This window comes from Sarcophilus harrisii, chromosome 5 (assembly GCF_902635505.1).
Source record: "Sarcophilus harrisii chromosome 5, mSarHar1.11, whole genome shotgun sequence".
Classification (NCBI taxonomy): Eukaryota; Metazoa; Chordata; class Mammalia; order Dasyuromorphia; family Dasyuridae; genus Sarcophilus; species Sarcophilus harrisii.
The window spans coordinates 228300013-228314441 of NC_045430.1; the positions used below are offsets into that span (position 1 = coordinate 228300013).

At 32.4% G+C, this 14429-nt stretch overlaps 1 protein-coding gene across 1 annotated transcript in view; it reads right to left on the reverse strand.

Moving 5' to 3' along the window:
• Positions 1-14429, reverse strand: part of MYO3A (myosin IIIA) — a 221648-nt gene that overhangs the window by 189615 nt on the left and 17604 nt on the right. The window contains exon 3 of the mRNA XM_031940242.1: positions 1128-1232. Coding sequence (XP_031796102.1) covers positions 1128-1232 — 105 coding nt within the window. The remainder of the gene's footprint in view (positions 1-1127; positions 1233-14429) is intronic.

Below are 14429 nucleotides of genomic sequence, written 5' to 3' on the forward strand. Positions count from 1 at the left end.
TTCACTGAAGATCTTGTCTTAATTAGCATCATCCTAAATTAATGCAATAACCAGACACTGACATACAGTGTATGACCTTCTAAGTTACTCACAGCATCATGGCAGTGGTGGACTGTTTGACTCTTTGCTTTGACGCTTAAGTAGTCTTAGATACTGCATGACGGATACCATGGTTAGGAGATAGCACCTCTTATATAATATTTTCTGATTGCAAATACCACACAGATGGAGAAAGTGGACATTAAAACTGGGTTCAGAATCTCAGTGTGTTGCCATATCTCCCTATGTATATACACCCAATGGTATAAAGCGTCAAGGGAATTGGAAGAGGCAATAGCACCAGGAACTGTCCTTGGTAAAACCTAGGGTTTATATTTGAGAGGTGTGGAGGGGATTTCTAGTGGAAAAGAACAGCTCACTCATACTATGAATATTTATCATAAGATCATAAGATGAGAAATTTGTAATTAGGAGGTACCTTGTAGGACTTTTACTTCAACTCCCTCTCCATTAGATTTTTAGTTCTTTGTAAGCAGTTGTTTTTTGCCTCTATTTGTTCTTCTAGGGATTATCACAGTGCCTCTGCACAAAATGTTCTTCAATCATTTTTTAGTTGTAACTAATTCTCCATGACCCCATTTTCTTGGCAAAGATACTGGGGTGTTTGCCATTTCCTTTTCCAGCTCATTTTACAGATGAGGAAACTGAGGCAAAAAGGATTCAGTGACTTACCCAGGGTCACACAACTAGTAAGTGAGATTGGATTTGAACCCAGGAAGATGAGTCTTCTTTACTCCAGGCTTGGCACTCTCTCCCTGTGGTGCCACCTAGTTGCCCCAGTACAGAATAGACACTAAATAAATGATTACTGACTTGACCAGAAATAAGTGGTAGAGTCAAGATTTGAACCTAGTTCCTCTGATTCCAAATCCATCATACTTTCCACTGCATCATGCTGCAGCATTATTTACTAAAGTAATAACATGTACTGTTTCTAATAATTGAAGCCTTCACAGTGTTATTTAAACTGATTATACTTAATTTTATTAACCATTAATTTTATTTAAAAAGTAATTCACACTTAAATTAGTGATATATAGGAAGTTCATATGCACCATTATCCTTACCATTAGTGCTTCATGTAAAATGTAAGCAATTAAAAGTTCACTCATTCTTTCTCCTCTCTTCAAAAGTCCTTTCACAAGATCAGTCACTGATCCTCCATTGCATAGCTACCAAAAAAAAGCCCACTAATAGTTAAAAGTTGGAATTAAAAGGAGGAATGTTGTCACTCAGTTTTTCTATAAGATTCTGCTGAACAATAAAAAGTGACTTTTCCATTTGCTAAAATTGCTTTCAAGTTTTATCTCTGATTTTTAAAAAGTTGCTAAAGAAAAGAAATGGGACACAATGAAAGCAGCAACCTATACTTGTCTTCAATTTCACTGTTACAAGAACATAGGCTTCCAAACTGTCACTTAGAGATATGAATTTGTTTTTAAGGAGGCTCTCTAGAAGTACCGGCCAACTTCTTAAAGTCTAGGATAAGTACAATGGCTTTACAAATTATTCCTACACTTTCAGGCTCTAAAATTTAGACTCACCATTATTTTGGATGTTATAATTAAGTTCAACATAGCAAGTGAAATAATTACACAAATGCCAGTATATGTTTATCAGTTTAAAAATCAGCCTCTTTTAACTTTAATGAAAGCTTGAGGACAAGTAAAGATTACAAATAGCATTTTTAAGAAACAAATTTTGTAAAATTTCCATAAATTGTATAAAATTACAAAATTGAAAAAACATTTATGATCACTGTTGTCATCTTGTATGGAAGAAAGAAGATGAATATTAGAATTCTGAGATCTCACTGTATGTTTTAATTTTTATCTACTCAAGATTTCATCTGAATCATACAAGAAATTATGGAGATGCTTATACTATCCAAGTACCTTTCTTTATCCTTGACCTGGCATCCAAGCCTCTCTATGATGTGACTGAAATGTTCTATTCTAATATACAGGATCTTCAGTCTTTCTTGTTTTCCTTCACCTACTCTATTATGCTAATTCAAACACTATCCCTTAAACATATCCCATGCTTACTCATCTCTGTATCTCTATTCATGTTATTCTCCATGCCTAATGTTGTTCAGTCACTTCAGTCATGTCTGAATCTTAGTGACCCAGTTTGGGTTTTTTCTGGACAAAGATGCTGGAATGGTTGGCCATCTCCTTCTCCAGCTCATTTTTCAGGTAAGAAAACTGAGACAAATAGGGTGAAGTGATTTGCAAAGTGTTTTTTTATATAGCTAATAAGTGTCTGAGGCTGGATGTGAACTCAGGAAGATCAGTCTTGCTGATTCCAAGCTCAGTGCTCTAACCATTGAGCAACTTAGCTGCTCAGCTCTAGAATACATTTGGTCATCTATGCCTACTGACAGTCTACTTACCTTTTAATACCTAGCTCAGGAGCCACTTGCCTCTATGAAACCATATTGATAGACCTGGCTAAAAATGATCTCTCCCTTTTCAGATTTCATAGCACTCATCTCATACACTTGCCATGTGATTGAATGAATGAAATAATCATTTATTAAATGCTTACTGTATGTTACGTTATACATTACCACTAGATTTGAAAGGAAAAGGCTCATTTTATTTATTCTTATCTTTCCCCTATCGTCCTACACTGAAAATTGCACATAGGAGGTGTTTACAAGTTTGTTGAATAAATTTCCAAGGCCTATTTTTCATAAGAAAAATGAAGAGGGAAGTCAAACATAGGCCTAATCTTTCTACAAGGTATTAGAGAGGTCAGTTCTGACCTTTAGGGCAATTCAAACCAAAGCTGACAGTTTAATATTCATAAGATACCTTCCTTCAGTTGGCAGTAGGACATGCTGCCCTGAATTTCAAGATAAGCCTTTTACTCTGCAGGAATATTAATAGGGATGAAAAAGGAATCACAAAAGTCTCAGTCTCTCAGAAAGATGCCTAACCTAAATGGTTCAAGGATCCCAAAATATTCAAGAAGGGATCATAAAGACTTTGTGTGAAAAGATGCCTAGTGAAGGGGCTTTCATCATATGTTGAGACAGCTGATTCCATTTTCCAAGGGCTTTAATTGTTAGAAAGATCTTCCTTATATCAAATCCAAATTTTCCTTCTTGGTAACTTCAATTATTTCATGTTTTGCTTTCTGGAGTCAAATAGAACAATCAAGTTCTTCTTCCATGTGGTTTCTTCCATGTAGTTCTGCTTAATAATGCCCTTAAATGTAATAGTACTGTTAGTTAGTGATAACAGTACTCCATATATCATTTGAAAAGTAAGGTATAGCAAGCTACCCAATTAATCCTGAACATAATATGGCTCCCTATGAAGCTCAAGATCACATTAATTTCTTGGCTATCATATCACACTGCTGACACACATAGGATTTTAGCCCATGAAAATTCCCAGATAATTTTCAATATGCAATATCGCTATCATCTTATATTTGTGGGAGTTATTTTTGTATTTTCTTATAACTTTACATTCATCCCATTTATGTATGAGCTTATTCAATTCAACTCAGCATTATAACTGGTCAAAATCTGTTTAGACTCTTATTATCTGATGCATTAACTATCCTTCCTAGATTTTTTATTGGTAAATTTGGCAACTTCATCAACTCTGTTTTTAACCAAGTCATTGGATAAAATTCTTAAATAGCAGAGTCACATACAAATTTACAGTACAGACTGCATTTTTCCAAATTGACAATGAAGCATTAACGACTGTTTTTGGTCTAGCCATTCAACCAGTTCTCAATCTACCTATCATATTATTGTCTCTCAATTTTGTCCAGCATATTAGTTTAAAAATTTTAGTTTTGCTAAAAACGAGACAAATTATATCTATAGATTTTCCTGACCTATCAGTATAGTAACACTATCATGAAAAAGTAATGAAATTTATCTGATTTATCTTTCTTTGAAAGATCACTTTGACAGAAACTCAAAAACCACTTTGGGATATGATTTACCTTGTGACAAACTCATCAAGATCAGATTTTTTTATACTCTCTATTTGGGCATCAACACTTTATTAAATATTTTTGTTCTCTCTCATGTGCAGGGCTTGGAGTTGTTGGGAAGTACTATTGTATAGGGAGTTAGACTGTATAGGGATTTAAATATGAGGATCAAGATAGATTTTGTTTTTATCCTAGAGATAACTGGGAGCCACTGAACATATTCTAAGTAGAGGACAGACATGAACAGATCTGTATTTTTAAAATAATTTGGCAAAAAAAGCATAAAAGCAAGAAGAAAAATTAATAGGCTATTGTGATATTCCAGGTGATATGTCATGATATCCTGAATTTGGAGAATGGTCATGGGAATAAACAGAATGATGTGATGATATATAGTAGGGATGTAAAAACTATAAGACATGATTGATTAGGAGGATAAAGGAAAGGCAAGAGTCAAGAATGGCTCAACAAACCTAGTACAAATACAGTAATCCCCTTGACAGGAATAGGAAAGTTTGGAAGATGGTGGGTTATGTCAAGATTGAAATTCCCATGGGATATCCAGGCAGATGTATTCATAAAATACTTGGCCATGCAGGGCTGGAATTCCAGAAATTAGGCTTGATTGTATAGATAAGAAAGTCAACTGTATAGAGGTGATATTTGAACACAAAGAACTTTATGAAAACACCAAGATAGAAAGAGTAAAAAAAGAGGCGCTGGACAGAGTTCCAGGGACAGCCACAATTAGAGATGAGTACAACATCGGGTTCATGATTCAACAAGAGATAATGAAATAGAGTGAGCAGGGGTAAGTGGAAAAATCAAAGGGAAAAAAGTGTCAGATAGTACCTCAGAGTTAATGTTGGGCAATGCTGTCAGGTACTGCAGAAGGATGAAAAAAAAAGATGAGGATTGAGAAAAGGACACTAGATTTAACTTTTAAGAGGTTTTTAGTAACTTTGGAGAGAGCTATTTCATTCAAGAGGTAGCATTAAAAGTCAGACTATGAGAGATAGAAACATGAACACAAGGTGAGGAAATGGAAGCAAGAAGAGAAAATGAATTCTTTTTTGGCCTTTGGTTGTGAAAGGAATGAAAAAAAGGATAATAATTTGGAAGTATGATAGATCAAGATAAATTGCTTGTTTTTTTTAAGGACTAAGGAGTCAGGCATATTTGTGGGTTGTGGAGAGGAAGCCAATAGGTAAGAAGAAATAGAAGATAAAGAGAGGAAGTGATTGAGGGAGTAAATTCCTAGAGGAGACGGGAAGATATGGAACCAAGGGCAAAGTTTTAGAGTCTTTTTTTGGTGGTTTTTAGTTTAGTTTTATAATTTCTAATATTAGGAGCATAGAAATTCTTTTTTCCTTATATTCTTCAACTCCCGAATTTTTGATTGGTATGACATTAGTTTAAAAGTAAAATGGGCTACTAGAAAAAGAAAATAGGGCTCATAAAAATTGAGAAAGAATAAGATGCCTTATCCCATCTCTATGGTATGACTTTAAGAGAGCCAGTAACACTGCTTAAAAATGAGTTGGAAGATACTGTATAATTTCAAATCCAATTTTATTTTCTTCTGGAAACAACTCGTTTATTTATGACAATTTAGTGTCAGGTAAAAGCCAAATGACATGAGTTTCTATTTATTCCATTTAATGGATTTCAGGTTTTGTTTAATCTTCTGATTTGTCAGTCAATGATATTTAAAATATGTTTAAGATGCCTGTTGTTGCTAAATGTCAGAGGTACAAGTTGTCTCAAAACTATCTAATCCAATTTGAAGCTGATCTGGAATCTTTTCTTCTCTTTTAAACTAATCATATTGTGGAAAGGGTTTAAAAATCATAACAAAGAATATAAGACGAACTCAATATGATACAAGGTGTCCCAAAAGTCTTAGGGCAGGTTTAAGTTTTAGTTGCCTATGAAGCTCATGATAAAAAATTTTAAAGGACTATTCAAATTATGTTGGTCATAGAGATATATGCCACATAAAGTCTTAGCAGCCAATATTTCATATTAACGAAACCCCAAATGTAATGCAATAGAACCATATGAAACATGATTTAGGCAATCAATTAATGACCATTTACAAAGTGCTAGTATGCTAAGCATTGGGGAATTCAAAGGCAAAAATTAAAGTCTTTGCCCTTAATGAACTTGCCTTATGTTGGTCCAAGGGTCCATTTATATTACTGTTCTTAAAAAATTAACTGTACCTGAGAACATTGTTTCATCAAGTACTCTCTTTCCAAAGAACCGATTACAAATATAGGTGGGACTTGTCTTGAACTTTGTACCCAATACTGGTTGAAATTAGTAAACTATTAGTTGTGCCTTGGAAATCTAGTTATGCAGAATTTTTCACTGTAATAGTATTTGTAGCAAATATATATATATATATATATATATATATATCTGCCTGTGATGATTAATAGAAAATATTAAGATGGTCACTTAGGGGCACTTAAGGGGAAAAGTATTTCCAGGAAAGATAAACTTTGAGTCAGACTTTATAGTTTTGCATTCTTTCGCATTCCAATAGAAAGGAAACTCATTGAGATTAAGGGTGATTTGAAAGGGAAGATCATCCCTGCATTCCCCCCTCCCCCAACACACAGACACTCCAGCAAAAAATGTAAAAAGTCATTTAAATAATGCTCTTCAAATATTAAAAGTTTTTAAAAATCATAACTTTGTGAGAGAGAATCCTAGAAATACTGAAGAATGCAGCATTGTGAAATACAATAATCCACAAACAAAGTCACCATATATTCTCAGAATAGGAGTTAATATGGCAGAAATTTATAACAGCTAGGTGGTGCTAGGTGGAACTCTAAGCCTGGAGCCATGAAGACTCATCTTCCTGAGTTTAAATATGACCTCAGACACTTATTAACTATGTAACCCTGTTTTACTCAGTTTCCTCATCTGTAAAAAGAATTGGAGAAGTAAATGACAAGCCATTCTAGTACCTTTCCAAGGAAACCCCAAATAGTATCATAAAGATTTGGATACAATTGAAATGCTACAACAAAACTTAGAACACTCATACATAGCCACTCCACTAATATTAATCACAGTTACCACCAGCAACGATGGCTTCTTAGTAAAAACATAAAACCTAAATGTGTTGGTAAATACAAATATAGAAATACAAACAAACAAAAACAAAGCAAAATATCTGAAGTGCATATTCAATGCTATGGAAGACATTTAAGAACTATTAATTCCCCAATATGGCTTTTAGTTTTCTAAGTCAATTAAGATAGCAATTTCCTGCATATACTCGGCAATTAGTTTTATATTCTTCTAATTATATTAGCTGAGCATTTTGCACAAGAAATGCAGCACAATCATGATAGACATTTTATTGAAGATGGTATGATTGCTGTCCCATTTTCTACATTTTACCTGAAAAATCTATAGCTCTTCAGCAAAAGTCATCAAGTGCCCCAATAGAAAGCAGCCTTTTATACTGCTATATAAAACCATTATTTGGGGCTGGCATGTTGAAAAAAGAAATTATGAGCAAGACATCTTCCTTCTATTTACAGTTGACAGACAATTTGAATCTTTCAGAATAAGCACATTTCTAAGGACATTTGAAATTCTCAGCCATTAATTTAAGGTCAAGATCAAACCACACATTAGAATGTTCAAAAGTAATGAATGCTATTTTATCTGAGAATCAGGAAACTGGCATATTTCAGTGAATGCTGTTTCTTTTGGACTTCATACATGGTCATAAATTCCTAAATTCTAGAAGGATATGAGAACTGCCTATGGCAGAGTTATGCGTAGATTCTACTCTTCCAGGATCAGCATTGCTCAAACCTGCAATAACTGCCATACCCAAACAGTACTAGACTATTTTTTTTTTGCCTAAAGGCAAAGAAAGAGTAGTTGTAAGAAAAATACAAAAAAGGAACCAGAAGAAGTGGGAGTGGGTAGGATATGATTAATTTCAAAATGCATTAATTAAGTGTCTACTGTGTGTTGTCAAAAGTCATATATTCTACTGGATTCAAGATTACCTAAAACCTCAAAGGAACAACACAGATTACAATCTCGGCTTTACTATAGTCTTAAAGATGGTTCTGGTAAGAAAATAGGGCCTTAGGGAGCCTTATTTCCTGAATATTAGTTTAAAAAAATAACCCAGTAGTTTAAGAAAAATGCTCTGTTTAATTTCTAATTATTTTATGAATATTCTGAACATGAACACTGATTTACTAACATTTTACTACTTGACAGTGAGATGGGGAATAGTAAAAAAGGGACAATGGTTTCTTTTTTAATTGTGTGTGTGTGTGTGTGTGTGAAATACTCCTACTGAAGGTTTTCCATAGATCTTTTTTTAAAAATGCTTTTCTATTTTTATTATGTTTTTGTTTTGTTTTTTTAAATTCAACATATCTTATTTTCAGCTCCAAATTTTCTCCCCCTCTCTCTATTCCTTATCTATTGAGAAGGCAAGAAAAAAAAACCATTACAAATATGTAGTCATGGAAAACAAATTTCCATAGTAGCCAGGTTCTGTAACCCCTGCCCCAAATAAACAAAGATAAGAAAAAAAGAAAAAGAAAATGCTTGCTTCCATCTTTACTCTGAGTAATGTTGATTTGGAGAGAGATGTCATGTTTCCTCATGATTCCTTTTCAATTATAGTTGATAATTATGTTTATTGATCATAGTAATTAACTCTTTCAAAGTTAATTCTCTTTGCAATATTATTATTGCTGTTTTTCCTGGTTCTGCTTACTTGGCATTAGTTCATGTAAGTCTTTTCTTCCCAGTTCTTTTTAAAATACCTCCTTCATTATTACTTATAGTCCAATAGTTTTCCATGACATTCATATGCCATAACTTGCTCAGCCCTTCCCTACTTGATAGGCATCCTTCAAATTTTCAATTTGCACCACAAAAAAAGCTGCAATAAATATTTTTGGACCATTACCTCTTTCTCTGATTTCTTTGAAGCATAGTTCTACTAATGATATTGCTGGGTCAAAGAGGATGCACATTTTAATAGCTTTTTGTACATAATTTCAAATTGCTTTCCAGAATGACTAGAGCAGTTAACAGTTCTACCAGCAATGCATTAGTGTATCTATTTTCTTATATTTCTTTTAGCATTTGCCATTTCCCCTTTTTTGTCATCTTAAATCAATCTTACGGACATGAAGTAGTACCTCAGAATTATTTTAATGTGTATTTCTCTAATTTTTAGTGATTTGGAACATTTTTATTTAGCTTTTAATAAATTCAATCTCTTCCTCTGAAAACTACTTAGTCATATCATTTATCAATTGGGGAATGGCTCTTACTCTAATAAATTTGTTTCAGTTCCCTATGTACTTGAGAAATAAGACTTTCACCCGAGAAATTTATTGCACAGATATTTTTTGCTTTTCCTCTATTTTAAAATGGATTGGTTTTGTGTAAAAGCTTTTTAGTTTCACATAATCAAAATAATCCATTTTACCAGTGAACTTTTGTTTGTTTACCAGTGGTAAACTGGTTTGTTTACCAGTGAACTATTTTTTGTTAGATCATGAACTCTTTCCTTGTATATATACATGGTATGCAATTTCTCCCATCCTCCACCAATTTGTAAATGTGTGTATTATGTTACACATAACATTTAAATATACATATATACAAATATAACATTTAAATATACATATATTTGTATATAGATATAAAGGGATACACACACATATTCCTTTATATATACCTATATATACATATATATGTCTATATCTTATTTTGTGAAATGATGTGAGATAGCAGTCTGTGACTAAATTCTGTCATATTACTTTTTAAAATTTTCAAATAGGTTTTGTGAAATGATGACTTCTTGCACCAATATCTGTGATCTTTGAGTTAATCAAATAGTAAATTACTATGCTCATTTGCTTCTATATATTATGTACCTATTTATTTCACTGCTCAAACACTCTGTTTCTTATCTAGAACTACATTGTTTTGAAAATTACAGTTTTGTAATATGGTGTAAGATCTGGTATTGCTAGGCCCCTTTCTTTCCCTTTTTTATACTGATGTATTGGTAGTTATTTTAAATGCTCTTTATCTTTCTATCTATTACTGCTGGGTTTTGTTGGTAATATATGGACATGTTGATGATTTGTGTGGGTTTATTCTATATCCTGAACCTTTGCTGAAGTTGTTAATTGTTTTGATTACCTTTTTTCAGTTGACTACTAGGCTTTTCTAAATAAACCAACAGATCAGTTGCAAAAAGTGATGGTTTTGTTTCCTCATTGCACTTGCTTATTCTTTTGATTTATTTCCCCCATTTTATTGCTATAGTTAACATTTCCAGTACAATATTGAATCGTAATGGTAATAATAGACATTCTTGATTCAATTCCTGATCTTTTCAGAAAGGCTTCTAGCATATCCCTATTCCAGAAAGACAAAGAAGGAATCAGTGACAGAGACAATTTAGAATGAAATACAATCTGAAAATTATTACCCTTTGCCTTTTAAATATCTTTGTATTTTGGGTTGTGAATGATATCCTAAGAGAGAAAACAGGTAAACAAGATTGTGAAGACTTAATTGAAGAAAAAAAATGAAGAACTGAAAACAACCTTTATGAGTAGCTAGTTGTTCAACACAACTTTTTTTCCTCTCCTCTTCTCCCCTTTCTTTTCCTCTTCTCTTTTCTCTTCTCCCCTCCTCTCCTATCTTCTCCTTTCCTTTTCATACTTTATGTAAAGAGAGGGAAGGGAAAGGGAAGAAGTCTCTTTAATTCTAACACTACAAATTCATCATCTGTGATCATCAGGCTGGTGTTGGGTTGATGTTTCCCTTTGTTCCACAGATGCCACAATGCCACAAAAGGTTTTTCTAAGTAAATGTATATAATACAGAAAACAAACCTTAACAAGTAATATGGAACTATTTCTATTTTTAAAAGCAGGTACAAAAGGGCCAAAATTACCTGAAGCCATAAAAAAGGGACTCTTCATTCAGTGGTTTTGTAATAGAAAATCCCTTTATTTCCCCCCTTAATGAAAATTGCATCCAGGTGAATGAACGAACTCTGCAACACTTCAGCCAAATACTATTTAAAATCCATCAAGATAGATTGAAAAGGAGACTTATAATAGGAAGACTGAAAAACCTTTAAGTACTGCTTTGAAACACAATGCTATAATAGCCCTTTTATGTTCTCTAATCGAACAAAATTGAAGTATAATTTTCCAAAACCAAAGCTACCATAATTAAATGACTGAGCAACACTGGAACAAAATTTGGTACTAAGGCTCTATTCATACATTTAAAAACAACCTTAAATAGAAGGTATCCTATAACACATGATGAAAAGTAACTTACTTAAGTTTTCCAAATGTATGTGGCTTTTACCATATTTAGAGATGATTTGTGTATAAAAATCAAAGGCTTGGTTAATATCTATACATTTTAGTCTAATTTCTGAATAGCTTTTAGTTACTTTATAAAAGCAAGTTAATATTTGTTATGTGATCTGCTAACTTTAAAGCACTATTAATGTTAGCTATTTTTATAAATAGGGAATGATTCAAAATATTCTTTCTATCTTTTGTTTTCTATCTTCTCCTTCTACTCCCTTCCCCCCCAACTTGCCTCTTTCTGATAACAAAAGAACATCATTCCTTACTATTGTTCTATAAGAATGATAAGCAGGCTGATTTCAGAAAAATCTGGAAAGACTTGCATGAACTGGCAATAAATACTGATGTATGTACATGATACTGAGTTAAGTGGGCAGAACTATGAGAATACTGTATGCAGTAACAACAAGATTATATCATTAGAATTATGATAAACTTAGCTCTTCTCAGCAATTCATTGATCTGGGATAATTCCAATAGACTTGGGATAGCAAATGCCATCTGCATTCAAAGAAAGAATTATGGAGATTGAATGTGGATCAAAGCATATATTTTCACCTTTTCTTTTTGTTTTTTTTTCTTTCTTGTGGTTTTTTCTTTTGTTTTGATTTTTCTTTCACAACATGGCTAATATGGGAATATGTTTAAGAAATATACATGCATAACCTATATTAGATTGCTTGCTTCTTGTGGAAAGGGGTAGGTAAGGAAGGGAGAGAGAAAATAAATTTGGAATTCAAAACCTTACAAAAGTGAATGTTAAAAACTATCTTTACATGTAATTAGAAAAATTCTAAAGGAGGGAAAAAGTTGGAACAAAAGGATTTGCAACTGTCAATGCTGAAAAATTACCTATGCATATATCTTGTAAATAAAAAGCTATAATAATAATAATAATAATAATAAAAGACAAAAAAAGAAAAATTCTATTAAGTAAAAAAAAAAAAGGAAAACTTCATTCTGTTGGCTTAAAGTTTTCTCACAGTCTTTTATTTAAGCTAGCAAGAGGCCTGCTTGTGAAGAGTTTTAAATCCCAAGGAACTTTATAGATGAATAAAATAATGTGTAGGATAGAGTGCAGGGCCTGGATTTAGGAAGACCTGCATTCAAATGGCATCTAGTTGTGTGATTCTCAGTCTCCTTTGTAAAATGGGGATAAGGAAAGCACCTACCTCCCAGAGCTGTGAGAAAGAAGTAAGAGAATAATTACAGTGTGTTTAGCACAATGTCTGGTACTTAGTAATTGTTATACAAATGTTAACTATTATTGTTATTATTATTCTTACATCTTGGAAGTAATAGCTAGTCATTGGAGTTTATTGAGTAACACGATGATATGGTCAAACTTATCATTGAAGAAAAACACTTTGATAGCTGAGAAGGATGTTTTGAAGTAGGAAAGACTTGAGGCAAGAGAACTACTGCAATAATCCACATGATGGGTGATGAGGTTATGAACAAGACATATAAGGTCACATCATAAACAAAAGAAAGCTAGGAAAAATTGCGTATTATATCTCTGGATAGAAGAAAAGGTCATGATCAAACAAGTACTGGAAAAGATCACAGAAGATAAAATGAATATATTTTCATAAATAAATTTTAATGTTTTTACATAAACAAATCCAAGTAATTTAATATTAAAAGAGAAGCAATTAACTTGGAAAAAGTCTTTATTATAAGTTTCTCTAATAAAGTTTTCATTGCCAAGATATATAATTTGATAATGATTCAAATGAACAAAAATAGAAGTCATCTCCTAATTCGTAAATGATCTAAGGATATGGCAGTTCTGGAACAGGCAGCTCTAAGGGAAGTAATTCAAACTATAGCTTTATGAAAAAAAATGCTTATACCTATCATATTGGCAAAGATGACACAAAAGGAAAATGTCAAATATTGGATGAGCTGTGAAAAAATAGGAACATAAATGTACTGTTGATGGATTTGTAAATGTTACAGTCACGTTGGAAAGCAATTTGGAATTATACACAAAAAATTCTAAAGAACATGTAACATCTTAACCAGATGCATCACTGTCAAGTCTACTCTCAAAAGACATAGAAGAAAGAGAAAAAAATATCTTTTTTTTTTCTTCAGTCTTTCTCAGTCCTGTCTGACTTTTCATGATTCCATTTGGGGAATTTTTGGCAAAGATAATGGACTGGATTGCCATTTCTTTCTCCAGCTCATTTTATAGATAAGGCATGTGACACAAATAGTGTCTTGCCCATGGTAACAAAATTAGTAAGTATCTTATATTTATAGTAGTAATGTCTGTGGTGACAAAACAAAACAAAAAACTATAATAACAGGAAACAAAAGGAATACTAAAAAAAATGAAAAATAGTTGAATGTATTATGGTATATGAATGTATGTTACATAGATACATAGTATCTATGATACTATTGTGAAAAATGAGGAAACAAATGATTTTAAAAAGACATGGAAAGACTTATTTGAACTGATGCAGAGTGAAGTAAGGAGAACCAGAAAACTAAGTTATAATGATATTATAATATTATAAAAATGAAAACTATGAAATAAGCAAAACCAGGAGAACAATTTATAGAATAACAACTTTGCAAAAACAAGCAATTTTGAAAGCTATAGGAAATATAATTAATAAAATTGACCATCATTCTAGAGGACTGATGATGAAGCATATCATCTACCTCAAGATGGAAAAATAATGTATTTTGGGTTCAGAACAGGACATATATATTTTTGCAGGCAGCCAATTGTTTGACTATTCATATTTGTCACAAGAAATTCGTTTATCTTTTCTTTTTTTCCCCCAGTGGGCTTGGAGAGAGAAGGAAAAAAATTGGGTTTTTGTTAATTAGAAAATCAAACTTCATGGGGTCTGTAGAGGTGAAATGTTGCTTGCACTTTCAGATAAAGTCATTGTGTTATGCATTTTGCTTAATTATTTTACTTTTTTTTTTTTTTTTTTTTTTACAAGAGCACATTTAGAGAGTGAAGATAATTTG